This window comes from Ranitomeya imitator, chromosome 5, assembly GCF_032444005.1.
Source record: "Ranitomeya imitator isolate aRanImi1 chromosome 5, aRanImi1.pri, whole genome shotgun sequence".
Taxonomy (NCBI): Eukaryota; Metazoa; Chordata; class Amphibia; order Anura; family Dendrobatidae; genus Ranitomeya; species Ranitomeya imitator.
The window spans coordinates 687,721,011-687,741,453 of record NC_091286.1 but is presented as its reverse complement, the minus strand read 5'-3'; the positions used below and the strand labels follow the sequence as shown (position 1 = coordinate 687,741,453).

The following is a 20,443-nucleotide window of genomic DNA, read 5'->3' as shown; positions in this document are numbered from 1 at the left end:
ACCGCGAAGCGGAGTCTTGCTCCCGCGGTTTCATACGTTCGACTCAGTACCGTGCCAAAGACACATGGGCACGGGAAAGTTGCTCTCTCCTCAACGATTACGTTGAGACACCACGCGCTGCTGTTGTCGGGGCCACCGTTGGATCCCCATTCATCACAGACTTCATCGAGACATCAAGTGCCGCTGCTGTTGGTGCCACCGTTGGAACCCTGAGACGCTGCTCACAAGAAGGCTACAGTCTGATAAGTTTCACCTTTCTGATTACTGAACTATCGTTGGTCCCTGTCCTAACCTGCCACACTCCCAGTTCTGTCCTATTCCCCATCACTACCCTACACTCTATCACTCCCTGCGTGGAGTGTGTGTATTGTTAAATAAAATTGTTAATGCTTGATCTGCCTCCTGTCCGTGACGACATCCCGCATTCCTGCTCACCACATCTCTTGATAAATTCCTTGAGGGGTGCACTATCGAAAATGGGGTCAATTGTGTGGGGTTTACACTGTTAAGGCACATCAGGGGCTTTTCAAACGCGACACGGTATCAGCTATCTTTTCCAGACAATTTTGCGGCCCAAATGTCAAATGATGCTACTTCCATTCAGAGCCCTGCCATGCGCCCAAACCGTAGTTTTCCACCATATATGGGGTATCGGTGTACTCAGGAGATATTGCACACTGATCAGGCTATCAAGGAAGCCAGGGGATCACACTGATCAGGCCATCTAGGAAGCCTGGGGATCACACTGATCAGGACATCCAGAAGACCTGGGTATCACACTGATGGGGCTATCCAGGAAGCCAGGGGATCACACAGATAGGGCCATCCAAGTGGCAATGGGATCATACAGATCAGGTCATCCAGGAGGCAAGTAGCCCAGAATGTCAGATAATCTAGGAGGCCTGGGAAACACAATGATCACAGCTGATAATGTCTGCTTTGTTAAGGAATTCTAACTGGAAGTCCAAATTGTCGAACCCAAGAGGATACCTAATCTGATAAGAGCCAAGGACTTGTTGGAGCCTATTCGAAGGCTTCCTGTCAATACTGTACAACTATATGCACTAACGTGTCTTCTAGTAGGTTGATCACTGGGAACACAGACTTGTAATGGTTATGGATTCAGAGGGGACTGCTCAAGTCATTCATAAATGTCTGCAACCTGTACAAAAGCTGGTAATGACCAAGGTGCCCATATGTGGCATGTCTTCTGGGATTACATCTTTGTACAAGGCCTGTTGGATGTCCCATAACTCTTCAACTTCTATACTTAGGAGCAGTCTATCCTACCACTCGGTGCTTTATGGACTATTTCCTGGGAATTACACTGATCAGGCCATCCAAGACACCTGGGGATCACAGTGATTAGACCATCCAGGAGGTCTTGGGATCACACTAATTGGACCATCCAAGAGGCCTGAAGATCAAACTAATTGGACCATACAGGAGGCCTGGGGATCTGTTGTGAATTCTGTTGTCGGGCTCCCTCCTGTGGTCATGAATGGTACTTCGGCTGGTTCTGTCCATGGACTTTCTCTGGTGCCTGTGGGTGTTTCTGAGTTTCCTTCCACAGGTGACGAGGCTAATTCGTTAGTGGGCTGCTCTATTTAACTCCACTTAGATCTTTGCCCCATGCCAGCTGTCAATGTTGTACTATGGCTCTAGTTCGCTCCTGGATCGTTCTGAGTTCCTGTTGCTCCAGCAGAGGCTAGGTTCCTCTGTGCTATTTTGCTTGTTTGCTATTTTTTCTGTCCAGCTTGCTTTTGTCAATATTGCCTTGCTTGCTGGAAGCTCTGGGACGCAGAGGGGCACCTCCCGCACCATGAGTTGGTGCGGAAGGTATTTTTCCCTGCGCTCTCTGCGTGGTCTTTTGTGGGTTTTTGTGCTGACCGCAAGGTAACCTTTACTATCCTCGGTCTGTTCAGTAGGTCGGGCCTCACTTTGCTCATTCTATTTCATCTCTGTGTTTGTATTTTCGTCTTTACTCGCAGTCATTATATGTGGGGGGCTGCCTTTTCCTTTGGGGAATTTCTCTGAGGCAAGGTAGGCTTTATTTTTCTATCTTCAGGGCTAGCTAGTTTCTTAGGCTGTGCCGAGTTGCATAGGGAGCGTTGGGCGCAATCCACGGCTATTTCTAGTGTGTTTTGATAGGTTTGGGGATTGCAGTCAGCAGAGTTCCCACGTCCCAGAGCTCGTCCATTATTTGTCCTAACCACCGGATCATAACAGGGATCACACTCATTGGGCCATCAATAAGGCCTGGGAAACACACTCATAGGGACATCCAGAATGAATGGTGATCACAATGATCTGACCATACAGGAAGCCTGAGGATCACATTGATCAGACCATCCATGTGGCCTGGGGATTACAGTGAACGGGCCATCCAGGAGGCTTGGGGAACACCCTGATTGGGCCATCCAGGAGGCTTGGGGATCACACTGATCGGGCCATGCAGAAGGCCAGGAGCTCACACAGATTGGGTCAACCAAAAGGTCAGGGGATCACACTAATGAAATCAGGCAGAATGCCTGGGGATTACATTGATCAGGACATCCAGGAGGCTTGGGGATCACACTGATCATGCCAGCCAGGTGGCCAGGGGATTACACTCATCGTATCATCCAGGAGGCCAGGGGATCACACTGATCTGATCATTCAGAAGGCAGGGAGCTAATAATGCTCATTATGATTGGAGAATCCAGGAGGCCTGGGGATCACCTAGTCAGATCATCCAGGAGGTCTTGGGATCACACTGATCGGGTCAGCCAGGTGGACTGGTGAACACACTGATTGGGCCATGCATGAGGCCTGAGAATCACATTGATCAAACCATCCAGGAGAACTGGGGATTATACTGATCGGATCATTCAATAGGCAGGAAGCTCACAATTATTGAACAATCCAGGATGCCTGGGGATCATAATGATCTGGCACTTCAGGAGGTCTCGGGTTCACACAGAGCGGGTCATCCAAGAGGCAAGTAGCCCACAATGATTAGACAATCCAGGAGGCCTGTGGATCACACTGATCAAGTTATCAAGAAGGTCTGGGGATCACTCTGATTGGGCTATCCAGGAGGCATAGGGATCACATGTCTTGGACTATCCAGGAGACCTGAGGAACACACTGGTCAGGCCATTTAGAAGGCCAGGGGATCACACAGATCAGATCACCCAGGAGCTCCCATTGATCAGACCATGCAGTAGGCCTGGGAAACATAATGATCGGAGCATCCAGGAGGTCTGGGGATTACACTGATCAGGCCATCCAGGAGGTCTGAGGATCACACTTATCCGGGAGGCCTGGGGATCACAGTGATCAGACCATACTAGAAGCCTGGGAAAAACAATGATTGTAACATCCAGGAGGTCTTGAGATCGCACTGATCAGGCCATCCAGGAGGCCTGAGGATCACAGTGATCAGGCCATCCAGGTGGCCTGGTGAACACACTGATCGTGCCATGCATGAGGCCCGGGAAACACACTGATGGGTTCATCAAGGAGGTCTGAGGATCACACTAATCTGGGAGGCCTGGGGATCACAGTGATCAGACCATAGTAGAGGCCTGGGAAAAACAATGATTGTAACATCCAGGAGGTCTTGAGAACGCACTGATTGGGCCATCCAGGAGGCCTGCAGATCATACTGATTGGACCATCCACATGGTCTGGGGATCACACTGATTGGACTATCTAAGAGCCCAAGGGATTACATGGATCTTGTCAGTCAGTAAACAGGAAGCTCACAATGATCAGACAATCCAGGAGGTGTGGGGATCACAATGATCAAGCTATCCAGGAGGCCAGGGAATCATACAGATTGGGCCATGCAAGATACCAGTGGATCACACAGATCGAGTCATCGAGGATGCGACTATCCCACAATGACCAGACAATCCAGGAGGCAGGGAAACACAATGACAGGAACATTCAGAGGGCTGAGGATCACATGATTAGGCCATCCAGGAGGATTGAGAATCTGCTCATTTTAACCCTTCCTGAACCTTGACGTCATAAACAGGGTCTGGGTGTATGGAGCGGGCTCAGGAGCTGAGCGTGCGCCTCACAGAGCAGGCGCCAACCTCCGCTGCTTCCATCTTGGTACACCTATGCTGCTCACTCACAGGCCGGGATTCAGAGGAGATTGTGACTTTTAGGCTGTGTTCACATGTTGCGTATTTTTTGCTGTGTGTTTTTTTTCCCGCAGGCAAAACCTGCTCTCTTGGCAGTAAAGAAGCTGTTTTTTTTTTGTTTTGTTTTTTTTTTTTTTTGCGCATTTGCTGTTTTTTTTTTTGCTTAGTTTTTACACCAAAAACGCAGCAAAATCTGATACCGGTGTTTTTTTTTCCTGCGTTTTCGCACTTGATCATTTTCTATGAATGAAAAAAAAACCGCTGAGAGAAGTGAGGAGGTGAGTTTGTTAAAGGCAGAGGTTTTCAAATTAGTCAGAAAGAACTCTGAACTCTCTGCAATACTGAAGGACAGAGTACAATCAAGTCCTGTCATGGAGAATTACTGAAAGAGAGATAAATGTCATGAAAAATATTTTTAAAACAAATTAGTAAATAAAAAATAAATAATTTTAATCCACTAATGTGAAAAAAAATGGTATTGCTGCATCTTTATAAAAGTAGGATCTATGAAAACATAAAATTAATTACCAATTTCTGTCATGACTTGCAGCAAATGAAACTAAAAAACCCCAGTGCATGCCGGGTGATGTAGTCCCAGCCAAGATGTCTGCCCTACCAATAGGCGGGACACGCTTGGGGAACGCCCCCGGATCGCTACGGATTTGTTTGCTGCTATGGGTGACGTCACCACGTGTCCCCGCCCTCTCTCCTCATTCCTGGTGGTGCTGCTGCGGCTGTGGTCACGTGACACAGATCAGGGGGCGACCAGGGGCTGAGCGGCCCCCACCGGAGGAGCCGGCACACTGCCCCCTACTGGAGAGGTGAGAGCTCTGCCCCTAATGCTCCGCATGCGCATACACACGGGGTATAGTATAGGGGGTCAGTGCGAGGGGATACAGGGGGGTATACGGCCCTATATACGGTGTAATGTGCGGGATATACGGCCCTATATACGGTGTAATGTGCGGGATATACGGCCCTATATACAGTGTAATGTACGGGATATACGGCCCTATATACGGTGTAATGTGCGGGATATACGGCCCTATATACAGTGTAATGTACGGGATATACGGCCCTATATACGGTGTAATGTACGGGATATACGGCCCTATATACGGTGTAATGTACGGGATATACGGCCCTATATACGGTGTAATGTACGGGATATACGGCCCTATATACAGTGTAATGTACGGGATATACGGCCCTATATACGGTGTAATGTACGGGATATACGGCCCTATATACGGTGTAATGTGCGGGATATACGGCCCTATATACGGTGTAATGTACGGGATATACGGCCCTATATACAGTGTAATGTACGGGATATACGGCCCTATATACGGTGTAATGTGCGGGATATACGGCCCTATATACGGTGTAATGTACAGGATATACGGCCCTATATACGGTGTAATGTACGGGATATACGGCCCTATATACGGTGTAATGTGCGGGATATACGGCCCTATATACGGTGTAATGTGCGGGATATACGGCCCTATATACAGTGTAATGTACGGGATATACGGCCCTATATACAGTGTAATGTGCGGGATATACGGCCCTATATACAGTGTAATGTACGGGATATACGGCCCTATATACAGTGTAATGTGCGGGATATACGGCCCTATATACAGTGTAATGTACGGGATATACGGCCCTATATACAGTGTAATGTACAGGATATACGGCCCTATATACGGTGTAATGTACGGTATATACGGCCCTATATACAGTGTAATGTATGGGATATACGGCCCTATATACGGTGTAATGTACGGGATATACGGCCCTATATACGGTGTAATGTACGGGATATACGGCCCTATATACAGTGTAATGTACGGGATATACGGCCCTATATACAGTATATGCAATGACATGTTCTGTACTCCCCCCGTCTCCGGCAGGTCGGTGTATGTAGCACGTGTCGGACCCCCACGTACCGCCGGACCCTCCCCGTCTTCTTCTGTCCGGCAGCCATGGAGACCAATCTACAGAAGAGGAAGGAGAGCCGCAAGGCGCTGCGCATCAAAGTCATCAGCATGGGCAACGCCGAGGTGGGCAAGGTAAGAGGAGGCAGCAGTGCACGGCGCCATTCATCCCGTGTCAGGCTCCAGGGACGGCTGGGCTTTGTAGTGCTCAGGATTACATGGGGGCATGAATAGGACGCTGCTCCCCCGGAGCTCTGTGCTCTGGAAAGTCTAGAGTGGATTATTACTATACTATGCAGACTGGAATATCTGAAGCTTTCTGCACATGTCGGTCAGTCCCACAGATTCCTATGCAGAGCGCAGCATGTAGAGATGAGAGTTTTTCATTGGATGCTGCGCTCTGCATAGGCAGCAACTGAGATGACGAGTCTACTAGAATGATAGTGGATTCTGTCATCCCTGCCGCTGCCTGTGCAAATCAGACCAGACAATGACAAACTCTGCTGCTGCGCTCTGCATAGGCATCCATTGGGATGAGAAAGGTTGCACTGAGCTTTCTCACACACACAGAGGACTGACGGGACGTGCTGAGGACGGATCCTTCTCAAATTTACTAAAGCACTGTCACGATTCCCCTGACCGCTGTCACCAATTGGTCAGGATTCACACCGTGACCGTCACCCCTACGTCACGGGTTGGGGTGACTTTAGGCCAACAGACGGCTATCACATGTGCAGGGGGGCTTATCTTAGTTATCCCTCCACTCCACGATGTGATGAAAAAAAACACACACAAGGCTATTGACCTCTTAGCTTACAGCAGGGGCTTATTCTAGGTATCCCACTGCTTTCAATATACCACAAACTGCAGGGATTTATGTATATCCCGCTTACAGTTCCACTTAACACTTGCAGCTCTCTGGCGCCCCCCTTACTCTCAGGTCAGATTAGGTACTGCACCCTGGGTAATTAGTCGCTAGAAAGGCTGCCTGCTATGTACTGGCTATTGGGCACGCTGCAGCGACGCGATAACTACTCCCACTCAGGCAGGAACAATAATTATTAACGCCGCAGCTGCTACAACATAACCCAAAAGTCTGCACACTTCTCGCTGCCACCAGCTTCGATTAAACGGGTCCGAAGCTAACCCAACACAGTAGCGTAATTCTCTTCAAGAGACAGGGTACGTTTAGAGCATGGATGAACGAACTAATATGAAATATTATATCCCATAAAAATACTTAGGCAGTGCTTTATCAAAAATAGTTTATAAAGATGTTACAAATGAGACAATTGCAAATATGTACATGGGTAATTATAACATAAAGGGAATAAATGAGAAAAGATAACACTCACATGTTAAAAGCATGGCGGACACCCCAGGTTAGTGCAGTTTCCATACATCCCAGTCCATGGGATGTACTCAGCTCGGGGGAGCCTTAGACTCGGGGGAGCCTTAGACTCGGGGGAGCCTTAGACCCGGGGGAGCCTTAGACCCGGGGGAGCCTTAGACTCGGGGGAGCCTTAGACTCGGGGGAGCCTTAGACCCTGGGGGAGCCTTAGACCCGGGGGAGCCCTAGACTCGGGGGAGCCTTAGACTCGTGGGAGCCTTAGACTCGGGGGAGCCTTAGACTCGGGGGAGCCTTAGACCCGGGGGAGCCTTAGACCCGGGGGAGCCTTAGACTCTGGGAGCCCTAGACTCGGGGGAGCCTTAGACTCGGGGGAGCCTTAGACTCGGGGGAGCCTTAGACCCGGGGGAGCCTTAGACTCGGGGGAGCCTTAGACTCGGGGGAGCCCTAGACTCGGGGGAGCCTTAGACCCGGGGGAGCCTTAGACTCGGGGGAGCCTTAGACTCGGGGGAGCCTTAGACCCGGGGGAGCCTTAGACTCGGGGGAGCCCTAGACTCGGGGGAGCCTTAGACTCGGGGGAGCCTTAGACCCGGGGGAGCCTTAGACCCGGGGGAGCCTTAGACTCGGGGGAGCCTTAGACTCGGGGAGCCCTAGACTCAGGGGGAGCCCTAGACTCAGGGGAGCCCTAGACTCGGGGGAGCCTTAGACCCGGGGGAGCCTTAGACTCTGGGAGCCCTAGATTCGGGGGAGCCTTAGACCCGGGGGAGCCTTAGACCCGGGGGAGCCTTAGACTCTGGGAGCCTTAGACCCGGGGGAGCCTTAGACTCTGGGAGCCCTAGATTCGGGGGAGCCTTAGACTCGGGGGAGCCTTAGACTCGGGGGAGCCTTAGACCCGGAGGAGCCTTAGACTCGGGGGAGCCTTAGACTCGGGGGAGCCCTAGATTCGGGGGAGCCTTAGACCCGGGGGAGCCTTAGACCCGGGGGAGCCTTAGACCCAGGGGAGCCTTAGACTCTGGGAGCCCTAGATTCGGGGGAGCCTTAGACCCGGGGGAGCCTTAGACCCGGGGGAGCCTTAGACCCGGGGGAACCGTAGACCCGGGGGAGCCTTAGACCCGGGGGAGCCTTAGACTCGGGGGAGCCTTAGACTCTGGGAGCCCTAGATTCGGGGGAGCCTTAGACTCGGGGGAGCCTTAGACCCGGGGGAGCCTTAGACCCGGGGGAGCCTTAGACTCGGGGAGCCCTAGACTCAGGGGGAGCCCTAGACTCGGGGGAGCCCTAGACCCGGGGGAGCCTTAGACCCGGGGGAGCCTTAGACCCGGGGGAGCCTTAGACCCGGGGGAGCCTTAGACCCGGGGGAGCCTTAGACTCTGGGAGCCCTAGATTCGGGGGAGCCTTAGACTCGGGGGAGCCTTAGACCCGGGGGAGCCTTAGACTCTGGGAGCCTTAGACTCTGGGAGCCCTAGATTCGGGGGAGCCTTAGACCCGGGGGAGCCTTAGACCTGGGGGAGCCTTAGACTCGGGGAGCCCTAGACTCAGGGGGAGCCCTAGACTCGGGGGAGCCCTAGACTCGGGGGAGCCTTAGACCCGGGGGAGCCTTAGACCCGGGGGAGCCTTAGACTCTGGGAGCCCTAGATTCGGGGGAGCCTTAGACTCGGGGGAGCCTTAGACCCGGGGGAGCCTTAGACTCTGGGAGCCTTAGACCCGGGGGAGCCTTAGACTCTGGGAGCCCTAGATTCGGGGGAGCCTTAGACCCGGGGGAGCCTTAGACCCGGGGGAGCCTTAGACCCGGGGGAGCCTTAGACCCGGGGGAGCCTTAGACTCTGGGAGCCCTAGATTCGGGGGAGCCTTAGACTCGGGGGAGCCTTAGACTCGGGGGAGCCTTAGACTCGGGGGAGCCTTAGACCCGGAGGAGCCTTAGACTCGGGGGAGCCTTAGACTCGGGGGAGCCCTAGATTCGGGGGAGCCTTAGACCCGGGGGAGCCTTAGACCCGGGGGAGCCTTAGACTCTGGGAGCCCTAGATTCGGGGGAGCCTTAGACCCAGGGGAGCCTTAGACCCGGGGGAGCCTTAGACCCGGGGGAGCCTTAGACTCGGGGGAGCCTTAGACTCTGGGAGCCCTAGATTCGGGGGAGCCTTAGACTCGGGGGAGCCTTAGACTCGGGGGAGCCTTAGACTCGGGGGAGCCTTAGACTCGGGGGAGCCTTAGACTCGGGGGAGCCTTAGACTCTGGGAGAGCATTAGACTCGGGGAACCCTAGACCCGGGGGAGCCTTAGACCCGGGGGAGCCTTAGACTCGGGGGAGCCTTAGACTCAGGGGGAGCCTTAGAGTTGGGGGAGCCTTAGAGTTGGGGGAGCCTTAGAGTTGGGGGAGCCTTAGAGTTGGGGGAGCCTTAGACTCGGGGGACCATTAGACTCGGGGGACCATTAGACTCGGGGAGCCTTAGACTCGGGGGGAGCCCTAGACTTGGGTGAGCCTTAGAGTCGGGGGTCCCTTAGAGTCGGGAGCATTAGACTTATGGGGAGCCTTAGACTCAGGGGGGATTCACAAAAGTTAAGTCCAAATTTTTGCTTGTGAGATACCACAACCCTCCACGGCCTCCATCAGTCTGAACACGAGTGTATGTGTCAGGCACTGTTACGTGGGGCTCTGCGTCAGGCACTGTTACGTGGGGCTCTGTGTCCGGCACTGTTACGCGGGGCTCTGCTTCAGGCACTGTTACATGGGGCCCTGTTGTTTGGGCACCCCTGGCTGTCAGTGCCCTGGAGCCCACCTTATACTTCTCATTACACAGTACATTGGGGGTCTTCGGTACATCTGCAATGTTTTTCTGAGTAGTGGGGCGCTGATCTCTGGGACCCTTCTAAATATATGGAGGAGATGAAAGTCTCCGGACCCCTGTGTGGCGCTCCAGAAAGGACAGCGCAGATCGCCACTTACTGCACGGTCAGTCTGTCCCCCGCTGCATGGGGGCAACTACTGGATCATGGATCCCCCCACCCCGCATGTTGGTGGAAAATGCTTCTATTATTAGATAGAAATAAATTACAAAAACGCAGAGAACTTTCCGCTGTTCATCCAGTCGCAATTCTGCCACCCCACCCGCATCGCTGAATTGCGGGGGTCCCGGTAGACGTGTTCTGCCCGCTCCTGTGCATATAATCTACCAATGCAGTGTAAGGAATGGCTGATGGGAAGTCCAGTATCTCCTCTGCCCCCACAATCATTATCGTATGTCACATTTCTCCACTACTGAGAACCTGTGGAGACAGTTATGTCCATATCACACTGACATCACCCACTGCAGTCATGAATGTAGATGTACTGGCCCTTTAAATTGTAACTGAGGTGTATGTTCATCATGCTACAGAATGCGAGACAGCAGCTCCCAGAGACCTGCCGTAATAATCTACACCGCACACGTATCCCACCCACAGCTAAGGGGACCCCGATTCATATACACAACCTGCGTAATAGGACTGCGCTGCCGAGTAATATGGCCGCTGTGTATGGGAAGGAAGCAGAACTGGGGAGGATCACACGGCCTGGACCCCGAACACAAGAGTCACTGTGTATATACATTACTGATCATGAGTTACATCCTGTATTATACCCCAGAGCTGCACTCACTATTCTGCTGGTGCAGTCACTGTGTACATACATTACATTACTGATCCTGACTTACATCCTGTATTATACCCCAGAGCTGCACTCACTATTCTGCTGGTGCAGTCACTGTGTACATACATTACATTACTGATCCTGAGTTACATCCTGTATTATACCCCAGAGCTGCACTCACTATTCTGCTGGTGCAGTCACTGTGTACATACATTACATTACTGATCCTGACTTACATCCTGTATTATACCCCAGAGCTGCACTCACTATTTTGAAGACACAAAAGAGAATAGTAAAACCAAAAACACTCAGTTTGAAAAAATGTTGCAGTAATCCGCAAGTGCTAGTAAAAGATGTAAAAAACAGGGTATTAGGTTGATACGTTTTTTGCAAAAAATGTATACTAAGCTGCTCTACCAATCTTCACGGTATACCCATATCAGAGCAGTCCTAACTAATGTATGCAATCCCTATCTGATGTATTTAAAAACCTGATCATCTGTATATAACCTGTGTGAACAGGGTTCAGAGAGGAAAAATCCATGTGTGCATACAGGGTAGAACAGCTTTTGTGCAGATAGCCCAAGAGGAGTGGTGGAACTCCCCAGTCTTGTAGACACAAGAGAACAATTATGGAAACAGCAGTTACATCCTGTATTATACCCCAGAGCTGCACTCACTATTCTGCTGGTGCAGTCACTGTGTACATACATTACATTACTGATCCTGAGTTACATCCTGTATTATACCCCAGAGCTGCACTCACTATTCTGCTGGTGCAGTCACTGTGTACATACATTACTGATCCTGAGTTACATTCTGTATTATACCCCGGAGCTGCACTCACTATTCTGCTGGTGCAGTCACTGTGTACATACATTACATTACTGATCCTGAGTTACATCCAGTATTATACCCCGGAGCTGCACTCACTATTCTGCTGGTGCAGTCACTGTGTACATACATTACATTACTGATCCTGAGTTACATCCTGTATTATACTCCAGAGCTGTGCTCACTATTCTGCTGGTGCAGTCACTGTGTACATAAATTACATTACTGATCCTGAGTTACATCCTGTATTATACCCCAGAGCTGCACTCACTATTCTGCTGGTGCAGTCACTGTGTACATACATTACATTACTGATCCTGAGTTACATCCTGTATTATACTCCAGAGCAGCACTCACTATTCTGCTGGTGCAGTCACTGTGTACATACATTACATTACTGATCCTGAGTTACATCCTGTATTATACTCCAGAGCTGCACTCACTATTCTGATGGTGCAGTCACTGTGTACATACATTACATTACTGATCCTGAGTTACCTCCTGTATTATACCCCAGAGCTGCACTCACTATTCTGCTGGTGCAGTCACTGTGTACATACATTACATTACTGATCCTGAGTTACCTCCTGTATTATACCCCAGAGCTGCACTCACTATTCTGCTGGTGCAGTCACTCTGTACATACATTATATTACTGATCCTGAGTCACATCCTGTATTATACCCCAGAGCTGCACTCACTATTCTGCTGGTGCAGTCACTGTGTACATACATTACATTACTGATCCTGAGTTACATCCTGTATTATACCCCAGAGCTGCACTCACTATTCTGCTGGTGCAGTCACTGTGTACATACATTACATTACTGATCCTGAGTTACCTCCTGTATTATACCCCAGAGCTGCACTCACTATTCTGCTGGTGCAGTCACTCTGTACATACATTATATTACTGATCCTGAGTCACATCCTGTATTATACCCCAGAGCTGCACTCACTATTCTGCTGGTGCAGTCACTGTGTACATACATTACATTACTGATCCTGAGTTACATCCTGTATTATACCCCAGAGCTGCACTCACTATTCTGCTGGTGCAGTCACTGTGTACATACATTACATTACTGATCCTGAGTTACCTCCTGTATTATACCCCAGAGCTGCACTCACTATTCTGCTGGTGCAGTCACTGTGTACATACATTACATTACTGATCCTGAGTTACCTCCTGTATTATACCCCAGAGCTGCACTCACTATTCTGCTGGTGCAGTCACTCTGTACATACATTATATTACTGATCCTGAGTCACATCCTGTATTATACCCCAGAGCTGCACTCACTATTCTGCTGGTGCAGTCACTGTGTACATACATTACATTACTGATCCTGAGTTACATCCTGTATTATACCCCAGAGCTGCACTCACTATTCTGCTGGTGCAGTCACTGTGTACATACATTACATTACTGATCCTGAGTTACCTCCTGTATTATACCCCAGAGCTGCACTCACTATTCTGCTGGTGCAGTCACTGTGTACATACATTACATTACTGATCCTGAGTTACATCCTGTATTATACCCCAGAGCTGCACTCACTATTCTGCTGGTCACTGTGTACATACATTACTTTCTTTTGTGTCCTCGCTATAGAGCTGCATTATAAAACGTTACTGTGAGAAGAGATTCGTCCCCAAGTATCAGACGACCATCGGGATTGATTATGGCGTCACTAAGTGAGTACCGAGCCTTTGTGACTTGTCCGTAGTCTCTGGTTTTACTGGAAACATTTCTTGGCATTTTGAATGTGTCAGCACCAAACGGTCCCCTGCAGCCCAGTTCTGTTGTAGGGGCCCCACTTCTGGGATGATCACTAGTATTTTTCCTGTGTGATGCTGCCACCTGCTGGTGGAATTACATATGTCTCCTTCAGTCCGTCATACTGGACAGTCCTGTATCTCCGGGGCTGATGACATCAGAGCCAATAATATGGAGAGATTTTATATAATTTAATTAACACTTTCCTAATCGAGGCACAAGCGTCCGGTCAGAGCCGCGGCCCTCCTGTGTAGTGATCGACAGGACCCTCTCCCCACAATGACCTGCAGAAGAACTGACCCCAGGACCCCTGAATCTGATCGCTCTCACTTTTATTCTTCAGAGTCCAAATCCGAGAGCGAGAAATCAAGGTGAACATATTCGACATGGCCGGCCACCCGTTTTTCTATGAGGTGAGGTACATGCATGTGGGGGGCCACTAAATTATTATTGTTTTAACCCCCCTCCAATGCAATAATTTATTACAAATAAGGTACTGGTAGAGAGAAATACTGCTCCCGTAAAAATCAAGACCTCGCTCAGGTCCATCCATGCAGAAATATAAAAGATCTGGCTGCAGGGCGGGGAAAAAGAATTCAAAATCGCTACATTTTCTGTGTAGAGTTCCAGAACTACCTGTCTCCGTGGCAACAGACTACAAACAATCCCTCTGTAGTCGGAGCTGCAGTTTTGCTTGATTCCATTTTTCAAGTCCACATTAAACAAAATGAGCAGCAAGAAACTGGTCCAGCGGCCAAAGTGGTGGTCGGTGGCCCCCAGATCAAAGCCCTACGGACCTCTTTCTGCTTGCCAGCGGGGGGTGCTAGTAGTTAGGAGGAGAGATCTGCAGGGCTCCATTGCAGCAACCACATTCTACAGAAGCGGCCGCTGGAACAAGGTCCTACAAATCTTTTGTCTCAATCCAATGTGACTGCAGGATCTGACTACACGAAGTCTGTTCGTAGTCTGTTACCATGGAGACACACTAGTAACGCAGGAGCTGTGTACACAAAACGGTCTGACGTTTTTACTAAAGACTATTTGCAGAGTTGCTTCATTTTTCCTGTGTTGCCTCTTTATGTGACTAGATTGGCTACTGATTCTGAAAGATATTATACGGATTCCTTGGCTGACCTACTTGTTGATGGTTTCCAGAGCTAATGTTCGTCTATGATGGATCTCCATGCAGTTTCCTGCTGCAGTACCTCTTTTTGGGGAAGGAAGAGAGATACTGATGAATCACTCACAGCTCATGGAAACCTGCAGCAGCTGTGGCCACAATAGATCCGGGCATTGCCACAGCTGCTGCAGAATCTCTTGTGGAGGCTTATCAGTTGTCCCCCCTCATAGGTCCGGAACGAGTTTTACAAGGACACGCAGGGGGTGATCCTGGTGTACGACGTCTGCCTGAAGGAGTCCTTCGACAGTCTGGACGCCTGGCTGTCGGAGATGAAGCAGGAGCTGGGCCTGCAGGGCAACATCGAGAACATCGTCTTCGCGGTCTGCGCCAACAAGGTGAGTGCAGCATGTCTGTGGTTATCGCCCTGTGTACACAGCGCCCCCCTGTGGTCTCTATATGTCATTTCTTCACAGATCGACTGCACTAAGCACCGGTGCGTGGATGAGAGCGAGGGGCGACTCTGGGCCGAGAGCAGGGGGTTCCTGTACTTCGAAACTTCTGCCCAAAGCGGAGAAGGCATCAACGAGATGTTCCAGGTAACTTGTATGAGCAGCAGAGTGTAGCAGAGCCGAGTGTGTCCTGTGGCACATCCAGCTCTGCTGCATCCGTGTGCGATCTCTCATGTCCGTGTCTTCTCTTCTAAGGCTTTCTACTCGGCCATCGTGGACTTATGTGACAATGGCGGCAAGAAACCCGTGTCCTCCATTAATATCGGCTTCACCAAAGAGCAGGCGGATACTATTCGCCGGATTCGTAACAGCAAGGACAGCTGGGACATGTTAGGGGTGAAGCCTGGTGCCACCAGGTAAACGGCGGGAAACACATATTCTTCTGCATAGTTCCATATACATCATACCTCCAGCAGTTTACCGTTTTGACTGTCCTAGACCCCCATGGGGATTTAGCTATTAATCGCCTCATACCCTAGACCACCAGGGGCTTAACCAATACATACTGTATTTCACCACTGAGTTTAATATTTTCACTGCCCTAAATCCCCAGGGATTAACCCTTTCACTGGCTAAAAAAAAAATTCATGCTAGTCCAGGGTTTTTTGTTATGAACTTGAACATTTCCCATTCTGAGACCTTTAGAGTCCGAGCTTTAGCTCTTGGACTGTTTTGTACTTTCTCCGAACGTTGCATCTTCCGAGCTTGGGGTGAATTTTCTGGGAAGATTGTCAACTATATAAAATGTTTTCCACATGTGAATAATCTTTATCACTATAGAATGATAAAGTGTTTGCCGTAGCCCCTTTATATAATACCGTCACTATTATTCTGCGTTTCCTCTTGTAGGGAAGAAGTAAATAAAGCCTATCGGAAGCTCGCGGTGCTCCTCCACCCGGACAAATGCGTTGCTCCAGGAAGTGAAGACGCCTTTAAGGCGGTGGTGAACGCCCGGACAGCCTTATTAAAGAACATAAAATAGAGGTCACCGTGAGAGTCCTATCCTCCTGACACACCCAGCACTAAAAGATTGTACCGGGGGCTGCGACGCCCCCTTGTGGACAATACACCCGCCATATTTGTGATAAAGTTTCGGCTGCATGCAGACACAGTGTGGACGTTTCCACAATGGCATCTATGCACAGGCGGAGGGAGGGTCGCTCCTCGGGGGCGGTTCTAGCACAGGCTGAGCGTGAGTCGCTCCTCGGGGGCGGTTCTAGCACAGGCTGAGTGTGAGTCGCTCCTCGGGGGCGGTTCTAGCACAGGCTGAGCGTGAGTCGCTCCTCGGGGGCGGTTCTAGCACAGGCTGGGTGTGAGTCGCTCCTCGGGGGGCGGTTCTAGCACAGGCTGAGCGTGGGTTGCTCCTTGGGGGCGGGTCTAGCACAGGCGGAGCGTGGGTCGCTCCTTGGGGGCGGGTCTAGCCGTATAAGCACAAGCAGGTTTCGTGTCTCCGGTTTCCCTTCCGTTATTTCCCTTTTTATTTTAGTTGTCATGTTGGAAGATACAGAGTCAGGTGTGCAATCGGTGCAGTCAGGATGAAGGTTACTTATTGTGTTCTTTCCCCTATAGGGCACCATATTATTTTTCAAGAATGGACACCTATAGATTTTGTATCGTATATGGCGCTTGGGTTATTTAGAAGCATCTTTAAGATTGAAAGCCGTCCTAAAAAAAATGCAAAGGAAAACATATACAGCATATAGAAAAGGATATGAAGTGCCACTAGGTGGCGATGCAGACGCCTAAGAGTTAAAGGGACAGTATCCCCAAATCATATAAAAATGTATTAATGGGTTGTCTCATAAATAACATATATCTACATGATAGATGTACCATCTTTGCTGGTCCGACCCCTTCATTCCCCTCCGATTATGAGTATAAGAGTCTAAAAGTGCCCTATGTGAATGCAGCAGGAGTGAGCTCGTGCGACCACTATTGCTTTTAGGAGTGATGGTCGCACGTGCTCAGTGACGCTTCATTCTCACAGTGACCTCTAAAATGTCGGGGGGGTCTCCTGGCAATCCAGGAATGCATGGTGCCCAATGCAGTCCTCCTCATTACGGGCTTCCGTTTGCACCACAAAAGGTCATTGACACAGAAGATAACCCCTCCTTAAAGGGGTTGTCCAAACTTAGAAAAACATGGTTGCTTTCTTGCAGGTTATATGTGACATTGAGGCTCAGTTCCTTTCACTTTAATGGAGCTGAGCCGCAATGCCAGTCATAACCCATGGGAAGGTGTGGTGCTGTTGGCATCCTGTAAAGCCCACTTTTGAGATGAAGACCGCTTAAGTCATATTGGTTCCTCTAGGGGGACACTAACTTCCTCACAAGGGTTATAGATTGCAAGTACTGCTTTGGTATTATTGAAATTCTGTTAAGGGTTCGCTCACATCTGTGTATATAAAGTAGCAGACATTCTGTCGGCTTTCCCTCAGCTGGTTAAGAAAAATATGAGGGACCCACGCCATTTTTGTGGGGGGACGCCCCTTGTTAATAACCAGTTAAAGCTACACTGATAGCTGTGAGCTGATACTAATAGCCTAGGAAGATCCATGTTTATAGACTAGGAAGTGAGTAATAAATCTCAGCCCCCAGCTGTCGGCTTTCCCTCAGCTGGTTGAGAAAAATATGAGGGACCCACACCCTTTTTGTAGGAGGGACTCCCCTTGTTAATAACCAGTTAAAGCTACACTGACAGCTGTGAGCTGGTACTAATAGCCTAGGAAGATCCATGTTTATAGTCTAGGAAGCGAGTAATAAATATCAGCCCCCAGCTGTCGGCTTTCCCTCAGCTGGTTGAGAATATATGAGGGACCCACGCCATTTTTGTGGGGGGACACCCCTTAATAACCAGTTAAAGCTACACTGACAGCTGTGAGCTGGTACTAATAGCCTGGGAAGATCCATGTTTATAGTCTGGGAAGGGAATAGTAAATATCAGCCCCCAGCTGTCGGCTTTCCCTCAGCTGGTTGAGAAAAATATGAGGGACCCACACCATTTTTGTGGGGGGACACCCCTTGTTAATAACCAGTTAAAGCTACATTGATAGCTGTGAGCTGATACTAATAGCCTGGGAAGATCCATGTTTATAGTCTGGGAAGGGAGTAATAAATCTCAGCCCCCAGCTGTCGGCTTTCCCTCAGCTGGTTGAGAAAAATATGAGGGCCCCATTCCATTTTTTCTCTTGTTTTATTCGATTTATGTATCTATTCTATTCTCTGACGATTAACGTTGTGAATTTATTGTTCTCGGCTGATTAAATATTGGGTGGTGCGTAAAAATAGCACGGCATGCGCATAGTGTGGAGGAAAAACTCGCACGCAAATGAGCACTGCCTTATTGACTAACATTGCATTCCAGCTCTGAAGCCAGCAGAATTGTGAATTCAGCTCTGGATTATAATATTGGATTATAGAGTAATTATTTGGAGTTGTGCAGCAGATGGCGTATGTAAATTAATTTATCAAGGCACTTCCCACTCTAATATGTTAATGAGAATTCCTCCGTATGCCAATCATGGACGTGGCCCCCAGAGGATGTTTTATTGAGCGTTTTGCTATATATATGTATATTAGAGGCTATATTGTGATATTTAACGCTCTCTGCACTTACACTTCACACTCCCTCATGAAATATAATAAGCATTTCCCCCTTTTTTTTATTTATTGTTATGTGGAAACCATCAGCAAGCAGGACACCTGCTTTATTTTTACTCTGTTTTTGGCTTTAGTGAACATATAGGGCGGCTCATTCTGTTAAAAAGAACAATGTTTATCTGACATGCTCAAACCAATGAAAATCCTCCTAAAAATGACCGAGGGACTAGAGTACCCCTTTCTAATATTTGGCGGGTTCTAGCATTTATCACTTGCAGAAATACCCATTAAATATGATCCACATGCCACTCGCAGCTGGAAACTGAAGGCCGAACGTTAAAATGACAGATCAGTCAGAAGCGGCTGGCCTACTTGTTGATGGTTTCTACATTGCAATAGAATATTTAATTTGGAAAAAAAAAAAAAGCTAATGACGACACATGACCTAGGAGAGGTGGTGCCCGACTTTACTTTTCCCAGCAGTCACTTCCTTTTTTAACCCCGTGAGTGCTGGATATTGGCTTTGTATTATTACATTTGTATATCTTGTGTTGTGTTTTTACCTTCCATAAACGTGGCATGTCTTTCATCGAGTTCATCCTGACGCACTTTACCATTGGTGCTACACAAACTGCTGACACTTGGGGGGACTTACACTGACGACCACAAAGGTAACAAGGTTTTGAAAAGGGGGATAGAAGAAGATTGGAGAAGGATGATTTGGACGGCTCTGATGGTGCAAATGGGTCTGGGAAAAATATAGGAAAAAAAGGACCTTAACACTGAGAAACTGAAGGAAATGTCAGGTTCGGTGGAGGAATCCTGAGGATATGAGGATGTCACAATATGGAGCTTTGTACTGTAAGAGTGGTGACAATATATACAGTGGCGTAACTAGAGTCCGTTGGGCCCCGTTGTAAAATTTGGACCTGGGCCCCCCTTCTTTTTGGTCAGATGTGTTGGCCCTTGTAGTGTTCTAAATCTTATAAAAATGTGTTCACCCCACTTTATTATGTAGTAATGTCCCCTATCCTGTACTAATGTCCTTGTTATGCTAGTGTAGCAGCTCACTCGGGATAATAGGCAAAGCTAGAAACCGCGACTGACCCTTCCGGTTGCAGTACAGACTGGAGATCCTGACCTCGCAGTCCCTAGTGGTGCCTACGTGAGCAAAGATAGCCCTAACTACAGACCAGAAGATGGCAACTTAGACCTATACTGACTGACAGGCCGTCGAGTTGCTTCACGTTCCTCCTAAAGAACCGGAGGGCAGAGCAGAGTGTGAATTACCTACAAAAGGGAAAGTGTGCTGAAAAAAGGAAAGATCCTAGAGTGATGTAAGTAAACCACGAAATATAAAATAAAGTATTAAGTACAGTGCAGAGTAAAGAACATAAAAATAGCAAAGAAAAAAATCTTAGCTGGAATTTTACTGATTTTAAACAACAGCATGTCTGAACATCCAAAATAAATGCCATCAGGGAGAAAGAATATAAAGCTGCACCCGAAAGGTGATAGGGAAGACACATGAAAGCACATGTGTAATGCTAAAC

At 49.0% G+C, this 20,443-nt stretch overlaps 1 protein-coding gene across 1 annotated transcript; it reads left to right on the top strand.

Moving 5' to 3' along the window:
• Window positions 1-4,819: 4,819 nt before the first annotated feature.
• Window positions 4,820-19,479, top strand: DNAJC27 (DnaJ heat shock protein family (Hsp40) member C27). Its single transcript, XM_069728428.1, has 8 exons — window positions 4,820-4,957; window positions 6,059-6,217; window positions 13,498-13,580; window positions 14,006-14,075; window positions 15,013-15,177; window positions 15,256-15,378; window positions 15,487-15,647; window positions 16,141-19,479. The coding sequence occupies exons 2-8, from the start codon at window positions 6,131-6,133 to the stop codon at window positions 16,271-16,273; spliced, it is 822 nt and encodes a 273-aa protein (XP_069584529.1). The 5' UTR covers window positions 4,820-4,957; window positions 6,059-6,130; the 3' UTR covers window positions 16,274-19,479.
• The last annotated feature ends 964 nt before the right edge of the window (window positions 19,480-20,443 follow it).

What these genes read in the sequence shown, in the direction of transcription:
- DNAJC27 (XM_069728428.1), top strand. Translation starts at nt 6,131, where the DNA reads ATGGAGACCAATCTACAGAAGAGGAAGGAGAGCCGCAAGGCGCTGCGC. An exon ending in ATTGATTATGGCGTCACTAA is followed by an intron (nt 13,581 to 14,005) that starts GTGAGTACCGAG and finishes TTTATTCTTCAG; the next exon opens with AGTCCAAATCCGAGAGCGAG. An exon ending in GCCACCCGTTTTTCTATGAG is followed by an intron (nt 14,076 to 15,012) that starts GTGAGGTACATG and finishes CCCCCCTCATAG; the next exon opens with GTCCGGAACGAGTTTTACAA.